The 10,645-nt window shown below is 41.6% G+C and overlaps 1 protein-coding gene across 1 annotated transcript in view; it reads right to left on the reverse strand.

The window, feature by feature from the left end:
• HEATR3 (HEAT repeat containing 3) overlaps positions 1–10,424 on the reverse strand; it is a 194,414-nt gene extending 183,990 nt beyond the window's left edge. Inside the window, exon 1 of the mRNA XM_086945442.1 lies at positions 10,163–10,424. Within this exon, the coding sequence (XP_086801568.1) occupies positions 10,163–10,303 (141 nt within the window). The 5' untranslated portion in view covers positions 10,304–10,424. The remainder of the gene's footprint in view (positions 1–10,162) is intronic.
• Between the last annotated feature and the right edge of the window lie 221 nt (positions 10,425–10,645).

Genomic DNA, 10,645 nt, shown 5'->3' on the forward strand with positions numbered 1-10,645 from the left:
CAAGGGGAGCTTGGAAACACTGGAGCTGGATTTTCAGCAAGAGCAAGGCAGCCTGTCAGTGCCTCAGCTGGAGAGTCGGCTTCCTTCGGCACTTGCTGTAGCGAGATGCATCGAGCAAGTAGATAATCGAACTGCTCCAAACCACTGTGTGTTTGCTAGGGCAAGTGTAGGCATATTTATACCTTCAAGGTGCCTGGATTGACGCACGGTCGGACATAATAACGTCACCAAAGAACGGTAGTTCTTTGAAAACGCCATGATTTCTAGGATAAATCAATATTCAAGAAAGGGGATGTCCATGACTGCTGAAGCAGTTTTCTTCAAGAAATCGTTGTGGCTTTTTGGAACTAGTGAAGTAGCCATGCCTGTATTTGGACCGCATGGGCTATGTTTAAACATGGGTATCATTGCTATGCCTATATAAGGGTAATGTGAATTATACCTATATAAGGGCATGAATCGGGAATGTTACACTAGGGTCCTAAAACGCTATACAACACCCACTCCATTTTATTATGTTTGACATTACTAAATACTAAGCAAAGACATATCTAAAGCATGTGTTTACAATCCCACCCAAAATACATTAAAAATGGTTGTACACGAAAATGAGCATTATTTTCATTCAAAGCATGTAGTGTGACATTGGAAAAATTGCTTATCAGAATGAGTCATGAAATAACATTAATGAAATGGCTCTGAAATACAGAAGAAAGGGCGAGACTATTTCATGACAGCATAAAAAAAAAACTTTGATTGTGAACGAGGTCAAATATTGTCTCTTGAAAGTGTTCAAAGAATTCTTGTTCTCTAAGAATAGTTCTACTTTAAGCAGTTTACTTTGTGCCAAAAACAAAATTTCGATTTGTAAAAAGTTAAATCGAGTTCTAAAGTTAGAAGTTTTGTTTTGAAAAGTGAAGGTCAAATTCAGAGTTCATCAGAACGCTGTGGGCTAACTTCAAAAGTCATTCTCGCTGTTAGGAGAAAACATTAAGTCTAAGTTTGAAAAGAATTGGTCTACTATTGTAGGTGAAAGTTGGACTACCGCGATAAGCAGATCAATAGTACAAAGATGAGAAGCATCGCCGTCAGCAGTGTTCATCGCAGATGGTACCTGTGTGCCTGTTGCTCCACATATCTCACCGCCAGCTTGTTGTGCTGGTGAGACCTCCATGAATGCCGTCATCAGGATTGGTAGCCGCTGGGGACAACACAATGCATGAGCAGTTACAGAACCAAGCAAATCGTCAACATCCCGTGGCAGTGCTGATGGAAGTGTTAGACAGATGTCTAGCACGCATTCTTCTCCACATAGCAGGCATCGTAGAACAGGTGAGATGCAATCTTGCCAGATTGGTCTGAATGAAAAAAACCATGTGGTATTCAGATCTCTTAAACGAGGCAAACCCAAAATTTGGTTTATGCGCTCACGACACTTCATTGCCAGGAGAGTGTTCTCGATGGTAATTCGGGCTACGTTGGTGCCTTGGCTTGCCATATCGAAGCAGAAGTAGCAAAAATAAAATCCCTGCTGCGAGTCCCACAACGAGAGGCAGTCCGCCAAACACCAAGCGCACGAAGTTTGGGAATATGCTCAGGACTGCTTCAAAGGGTGCAAACAGTCCCGAAAAAAATAGTCTTAAATACATGTACAATACCGCTCGTATCAGACATGTTTAAGATACGCCCTAACATTTCTACGAAATGTATGGGGCAGTTTGTTGATGATAAGGCATGTATCTCCTCAGAGGACCTTGCAACTTGCAGATCATACGTCTCTTTAGACGGGGTCAGTGGCACCGTTTATTGTAAAAGAATGGCTTTCATTCTGCTTAAAGTATCAATTTGAATAGAAGAGATGTTCAGTGAAGGCAATAGTGGCAACTCCCAGTTTGTTCTGCTTTTAGGAAACAATACTTGCAAACAACAAGTGACCTTGGCTAACACTTACGAGATGGGCAATTCCTGGCATCATTCCACAACAGCTGTGATCATTCAACATTATGTAGCTCCTATTGTAAAGCTGCCAAAAAAAAATTGGATCACTGCTGCCGGAGAGCCATGCAGGTGGCAGGATAAAGTTGGTCGAAGAACCGTCACAGGCTCCATGTAAATCAATACCCTGACATAAAAGTGTACGGCTTAGTGTGCTGTTACATTGTGTGCCACTAAGACATACTTCTTTTCCCCCACTCCAACATTTGTGTGTGTTTGGTAAATCCCAGGTTGACTTTATGTATTCTTTACCCAACCTTTCATACATGCCTGCATCTCCCCTCTGTGCCAAAGAGATTTGTTTATCTGTAAAGTTAAATCCAGTAAACAATGGCGGTGTTGATTAGACGCCAAGGCACATAGCCTGAACGAAGATGTAGTAACGTCCAGCCTAGCAATTGAGACTGTCCATGTTGTAACATGAGCAAGTCCTGTTCCATTATGGCTATGGCAGAGGATACAATGCGGTCCAAAGAATATATTCTGGATGACAGAGTTCTTAACCCATTATCAACTACAGAGTGTGCTTTCTCTAAATTAATACGATCAATTTCTCGTATTCGCTCTGCAGTTTCTATTTGTGTGACTTTCCATGCTTCATTATAAGTAGCATAAATACCGACGTATATGAAACGTTTATGAATTGGTTTATGAGGCCCTAGTAAGAAGTCTCTTAAATCAACTCCATCTTTAAGTAAAGTTAAGTGTTGTTTAACCTCTGTAAGTGTAGATTGTTGTAGCCATTCGAGGCATAGTTTTCCTACACTGTAAGTTGTTACTATCCCTGGATGTTGTCTCGGGATATATCTTGGATCTGGCCTAGTTACTGTCAACCCTTGTGTTATATTCAGGAATCTATCTTGACAGTTATTAGTGTCTGTGGGCCAGATTAACCATTTCTTCCAATCAGGATCAGTTCTGTTTTTAAGTAAAATAGTTTTTACGTCGACCCCTCCCTCTGAAGTGTTTTTACTATCAGCTGTAGGCACAGGTATGGATGGTTTGTTAGAATCTTTTATCTTGGCTAGTCCAAGACAGGATGTTTGTTGAACAGTGTCATTCAAATACATTATTTGTTCAGGAATAATACAGGCTCGAAATAAAGCTTCTACTCCCTGTACTTGTCAGTCTTTTGAGCGCCAGACAGTTTTTGCTTCCATGTTGTCACTCCAAAAGTCAAAGCCTAATGAGGACAGCTGGGCATATAAGGCTGCTGAATACATTTGCTTTGTGTTGGTTAGCATACTTTTCATTCCGGTCTTATTGACATTTTTAAAGTAAATATTTTCTGGATTTGTGATATTAAAACCTGATCAGTATGGAAATTTGTTATAGAATGTTTTTGAGCTACCTTTTGGTGGCGTTGGACAGTGTTCCTATTGATTGACAGTATAAACATATCTAGGGCTTACAGATTTGTGCAAGTAATGATGACCAAAATGATTATAGCAATACATTTGTGCATAATCTGATGAACCTTCTAAGTATTCATGTTTTGCACATTTTGCAGACATTTCTAAATCTGACATGTTAATAACAGTCTCAAAGTCCCAATCATCAGAAAATGTGCCGGGTGAAACAAAGTCACTCAGGGAAACCTTGAATTGATGTGGAATCTTCAGCAGCTCTGCAGGACCATGAATGTCATAATCAGTTCTGTCCCATGCTATACCACCTGGTATAGGAACGCCTGTGATGTTCACTGATGACAGGTCTCTGTTCACGAGGAGATCATTTGTGTGGCTTCAGGAGCAAGTTGATGTTCTTACTTGCTGTGTCCATTTTACTATATTTTCCATCTATCAGCTTTCCCAAACTTAAGACAAGAATGAGCCAAAGTAGGCGAAAAAAGTACACCTAACAATCCAAAGTTCAACCCATGGTGAAACCAGATAAGTATTTTCTAGTTGCTGAAAAAGTGCTGTTAGCTGGCATGGTTACGGGCTCACTGGGATCCTCAGAAAATGTATCAAAGTTGATGGAATAGCAAGAGGCAGTTCTGTTAATTGTTGGTATTGCATCCGGATTACTTGAAATTGCTGGAGCTACTGAACATCTTGCCATATTAGTATAATCCGAAGCTACATCATTGTAAACAGGAGTGTCTTGACGAACTGTTATTTGGGTTTCAAGAGGCACAAGTTCCATTGCTTTGTTGCATAGTCCTTTTCTTACTGCAGATTCTTCAAAGGTGAGGAGTCTCTCAGTTTGAACCTCTTGGATAGTAGCCAGATTTGGTCGTCTGCTACATCCTTGGTGTCCACTGGGCCTACTACTTATCGGCCACATGGTGTGGTTTTACCAGGTCAATTGATACAAACCGGTTCTCCTTTCTTCCAGCAAGGGGCCGCGGGAACACTATTCTTGATAAGTGGATTGCTAGTACGGGTACTGGTTTTCTATATGAAGGCTCAAATTCCTTCTTATCCGCGATCTTTTCTCTGACTAGATCCCCAATCTTTGGAATCCAGACAGGCCTTGCTGGGACAGATGATTTTTCTTCAGTGGTCGTTGGCTTTTGTATGGTGTTGCTTAGACTTCTTTGTTTCATTTAAGTCCTACAAAACTGCCAAACGGTCTTTGATATCAAAGGGTTTTTGTTCTACCACTGAAGTATGACGATCGAGGTCTTCGACAATCATTCTAGTGCCAAAAAGGATTTCATATGGAGTGATTCCACCCAGAGAATTTCTTGGTAGATTGTTAAGACTACGTTGGACACATTAGATGTTTGACCCACCTGTCACCCGAGCCGAATACCCCAGCTGTTATAGATTGCTTTAGGTCACGTTTTTTTCTTTCCACAACCGAATTTCCCTCAGGATGGAATGGACTTGATTACCATAATGCAATGCCCAAGCTGGCCATGGCCTCCTTGTAAGCTCGAGAGCTAAACGCAGGACCCTGATCAGAATGTAGCGTGCCGATTGCGTATGTGCCGATAAAGACCCGCAAATCTTTTATAACAGTTTGGGCGTCAGCCGAGCGCTGAGGCCACATCCAAATGAATCTTGAGCATGAATCCACTGCGACCATGATATATTTATAGTTACCATCCCTTTGTAAGGGACCGCAGTGATCCAGGTAAACACATGGCAATGGTTTATCTGAAATTAGAAGAGGCGTCTGTGCCGGGTGTTTCACTGTTGAAACTTTCATTTTTTGGCAAATTTCACATTCCAAAACATAGTTTCAGGTCTGTTTCCTCATGCGAGGCCACCAGTATCTTTGTTTTAATAATGACACTGTGGCGGAAACACCTGCATGTGCAGAGGCAAGCCCTTTATGTGGTGCTAAAATTAGTCCCAATCTATGTTCCATGTTTGAATTTACTCTATCCCTCACTCCAGGGATTCGAGCAAAAGGAACATTATTTGTATCAGTTATATACAAGTACTTGAGTGGAAAGCCTTTTGGTAATGTTTTACCGCTGTCCTTCTTGGTAGCGGCGACAGCCTGCATTATTTTGCTGTCTGTTTTTGAACGAGTGATTGCAGCTATGGAAGCCGTTTGCATAGCTGCCTTTGCGGCTTCATCGGCCAATGAATTCCCTTCAACGTGAACGCCATCACGCTGATGACTCAGTGTTTAGCTCACATGAGTCTTTTGTAGTTCTTTCTGGAATTGAACTACTTGTTCCCAAAGCAACGTATGCTTGATCATGCCACCTTTTGCATCTTTGAAACCGTTTTGAACCCAGTTCTGCAAGTATTCATTGTAAGATTGAACACAGTAATACGAATGACACACTAGGAGTGTGGGGAAATCGCGATCTGTATTTTCCAGCGCCATCTTGAAAGCCTGTAGTTCGGCTTCTGAGCTGTACAGTCTCCTAGAGATAGAGTTTTTGTGACCATAGGTCGGAATTTACCATCGCGCCAGCGACCTTTAACAATCGCGCACGCAGCACTATAAGCTTGTTTATCCCCAATTGCGGGCTGTGCTGATCCATCTGTATAAATTATACATTCGTACTGTTCCAGAGGGAGAATTTCAGTCGGCAGAGGACATTCTTGTTCATATTGTAAATATTCTTGAGTTTTCAAGTAGGGGTCAAAAACGTATTCAACGTCTGTTGCAGCAAGAGAGTTAACCCATTGTATCCATCTTGGATGTAAAGTCTTTGCATTCGGAATACTTGCTTTTGTCACTGCCTCTAAGGCAGGTACAGGAGTAACGACTTTTATGCGTTTACCCTGTGCGAGAGCTTTCTCTTTTGCTACTGCAGTTTGAACCGCTGTCAGAATTTTTTCTGTTGAAGTGAATTTCATTTCAACTTGTTTGTACAAGTGTGATTTGTAGGCAATTGGTACTTTTTCACCTTCATTAAAGGTTAAGTATGTGAATCCGCATCTTCCTGGGATGATTCGGATAACAAGGTTGCGTACGTTTACGCGTGTCTGTAAATGTGTTGCTATCATGTCTATTTGCACTTAACGCAAAATTTCTGTGTGTTTTTGAGTCCAATTAGTTGGTTTGAAATCAGGTTTGATTAATTCGTAGAGAGCTTTAACCCTTTCTGCGTAGTTTAGAATGTAAGTTCTTCCGAAATTCAGGAAACCTAGAATGGACTACGTTTTTCACCATTTTTGGAGGTTGGAGCAGCGAACATTTCTCTAAAAAGTTTGCTGCCAGGCTTTTGCCTTCACTTGAAAGTTTGTATCTAAGAATAGGACGTTGAGGTGGGCAATTTTTAATTTTTTTAAGTGGAATTTGTACCCTTCAGATGCGAAACCAAGTATTATGGAGTTCACCCTGTTCAAGTGCCTGTCCAAGTCATCGTCTGTAAGATGGATGTCATCGACATAAGATAATGCCTCATCATCATACGTTTGTTGTAACTCCGTTACTCTGGCTGAAAATAACCCTGGACTATTCTTGAATCCCTGGGGGAAGACAACAAAAGTGACGCTGTGTCCCCATAATTGAGAAAGCGGTCAAGTACCTGCTTTCAGGTGCAATATTTTGACAGAAGAAACCCTTTGAAATATCGAATGTGGTTTTATACTTTTTGTGCATGATGTTATTCATCAGTGCTGCACTGTGTGCATTTTGTACTGCAAATGTTTTGCAACAAGAGTTTAAAATGTCTGTAGTCCAAAACTAGATGATATGTATGGTCTGGTTTGGATCTCCTTGACCTGTTTTTAAGCTGCTTGCTTAACTGGGTACTGCCTCTGAGCATTTGGTTGATTTTTTTAACTGGATTTTATGGTGAGGAGAATACTCATCCCATCCTACATAATTTTTAGGTCTCGCCTATTATATCCCGCTATAGATAAATAGGCGAGATTATAGTAAGCGGAAAAGAAAAGTCTACCTAGCTGTGGATCGCGTACAGTTCATGTGAGCTACGCGCATGCACATCATCGCCAGCCACATCACACACCACGGGAGCAGCCTTTGACGTCGTAATGACAAACTCCCAGCACCATATGCTCTTAATGGCATTACTGCTCTTACAATGTCTAAGAATCGGCTTAGACACTGTAGGGGTACAGGGCTCATGCCCCTGTACCCTCACCACTGGTATAGTGCAACCAGATAGAGGGCTGACTAACCTATGCCAAGGCGGTGGGTTGCAGGCATTGCACACAGGGATGTGTGCCAAATAGACTCTTCACTTTGTTCTTCACCAAAACACGCAGCCAGCAATGGCAGTGTGTAATGGTACAGGGGCTCTAAGTGTAGCACAATAAGTGCTGCAGTCCTTAGAGGCCTTCCATGGCCACAGTGCCCTTGGTACCATTTACAAGGGACTCACCTGTGGCGAATGAGTGCCAGTTGGGTTTTGTTTTAATGTAGTTTTAGGGAAAGAACATAGGCACTGGGTACCCGTTTGGCAGGAACCCAGGGCACACTCATTCAAAGTACATCAGCAGTTTGGCAAAACGTGGGTGCAACCATGCAAAAAATTGAACTTTCTTACAATTCCCACTAGCCGTTATCTGTCCTAAACCTTTCCTGCAGAGCAGCTTTTGGATTTTACAAAAGCGCACTCTGTGGGAATAAAAAGCTGCTGTGGGAAACATTGCAACTGAACAGCAGAGGGGGTTTATACAGTCCCACTTAATTTATGTAGCTTTTGAAGCTGTAACAGTGACAAGGATGACAGAATGTATTACAATGCAAAATAGACCTGCCTCTATTTGTATCAGGATTACCTTATCCAAATATCACAACTCTTTAATAGTCATTTTCCAGAGTTTCTCATTAAGAATTAACTTATAAGCACAAGAGGAAAATTGTGCTTTAATTTCAAATGTATCACCTTTCAGATCTCTTCTACTGTTCGCACATTTTCACTCTGACATTTGATACTTAATAAAAACATTGACCTTTTCTTCTTTAGGACACAAAATGTGCCCATCGAGCCTCTTTGACTGTTTAGCTGGAAAGTTACACAAGACTTTCATTTCCCGACACAAAATACAAAGTGAGCCTGATCTTCTGAAATAAGTATTTAAATTGGGTCAACAGATAAAATGACTCAAAATGAACGAATGTTTAATTACTTTTAAGCATTAAAACTTTTTTCATTTCTCCCTTCTGTGATACTCTTACTTTAGCTATTTCTTCTTTTGGAGATCACTTCAGCTTTTTTATTTTTTATGCAAAAGAAATACTGAAGAAAATAAATGCATATACATCGGAGGAAATGCCACCCGTAGTTAATAGGTATTATGGAACAAAAGTGAGATTACAAAGACATGCTCTATTAATATGCAAAACACAGCTGCAATAACAGACATCACAACGCACACCGCATGGCTTCTACAGTTGAGGACAAATGCAATTAAAGCATTTCTAACATAGAAGATATGGACGTCGCCACCACTGCCAGCAACATTACATTACCACCACCATCGTTATCACCACAATCATTTCTGCCACTGGCATTATCACCACCACCATTGCATTTATCAGATCCCCAATATCACTATTGCCCCAGTATCACCACTACCATTATAACCTCTCCACTATCACTGCCGCCAATATCATCACTATTGAAAGCATTACAAACACTTTCACCGGCAACGCCACTGACACTATTACCACACCATAATCACCACCACCATGACTACCACCATTATCAGTAGCACTATTGCCACCAGTATTACCATTACCACAAACACCACACTATCATCGCCACCATTACCAACACCACTACCACCAGCATCATGGCCCCATCACCACTAGAATAGAACATGTATTTATAAAGAGCATGTTCCCACCTTGGTACAGCTGGTCAAGGAATGTTTATTGTTATACAACTCAGTGGTACTCGTTCTAACATTACCATCACTCCCATTTTAATTATTAGCAACACCATTACTACCAACACCAGCACCTCCATTACCACCATTATCAGAGCCACTACCATCAGCATTATAACTCTCACCACTGTCACCAGCACAGCTACCACCACCACCACTTTCACCTTCAGGGTCACCATTACCACTATTACCACCACCAAATATATATCCGCCATCATTGTGCCAAGACCATTAACCCATAAATTACTAACAAAACTTCCATTATCACATTACCGTCATTAACTACACCAGCACAAATATCACCAAAACAATAACTATCCCTACTACCAACACCACTATAATCCCAATTATTACTAACACCACGCTCATCACCACCATCGTTAACATCACTGTTGCAACCACCACTACCAGCAGCATCGCTACTACCATCACTAGCTAGCTGTACCAGTATCACATCACCACCATTATCAAGACTATCACAAGCACTGCTGCCAATACCATCAACATTAATAGCACCATTATCATTACTACCACCAGCACTACCGAGGTCAACAACAGTGCTACTGCCACCATCACTAATACGAGTGCCACAACTACTTCAATCAACACTGCAACTGTCACCATCAGCAATACCACGTTACCGTGTTTGTGTGTAAAAGCAATATATGTTCGGCGGTGTTATAAGACTAGTGATACAGGCATGTGTGAAAGTCAGTGAGAGCTATTGGCTTTGCCAACACTTAATGTACTTCCGTTGTCTACTGCAATAGATCCCGAGCCTTCCCGCCCCACTGCCAGCTTTCCTTAGTGGTCACTCACCTCGTCCCGCACCCCTACTGCTGCTCCAATCGCTTCCTACAAAAGCACCGATATGAACAAAAAGTACTCACTTTTTCCAGAAGTTCTGATGTTCCTATGGAGTCTCCGTTCTCACACTCCATTGGTCCTGCGTCACAATCCTCGCCTTCAGAGGTTGCCAGCGGTGATAAGCCTGCTCTGTTGCGGAACCTGCGGCCCCGGGTCTTCCCCATCACAAGCCGCAGCAGCTTTTAAACAAGACGAGTTTAAGTGGCCATGCAAGACATACACGTGGAGGAAGCCATGTTTTCGCTCGGCGCGTGCGTGGTCAGTCCCCTCCGCAGCCTGCGAGTCAGGCAAAAACATAGAGGACGGACACATAGATGCTGTGTATTTTTTCTGGTTGACGTAAGTAGGAACTAAATCAGAGGAAAAACACAAGTATTATAAAATTGAATCATATAAAACGAGTATTTCGTCTTTGACTAATAGTTACATGAAAACGAGTAAATGTGCGAGGTTTTATTATACGTGCAAATTTATTTCTAATTCAACGGTAATATGCAGCTCGACTC

This window comes from Lissotriton vulgaris, chromosome 12 (genome assembly GCF_964263255.1).
Source record: "Lissotriton vulgaris chromosome 12, aLisVul1.2, whole genome shotgun sequence".
In the NCBI taxonomy this organism is placed as follows: domain Eukaryota; kingdom Metazoa; phylum Chordata; class Amphibia; order Caudata; family Salamandridae; genus Lissotriton; species Lissotriton vulgaris.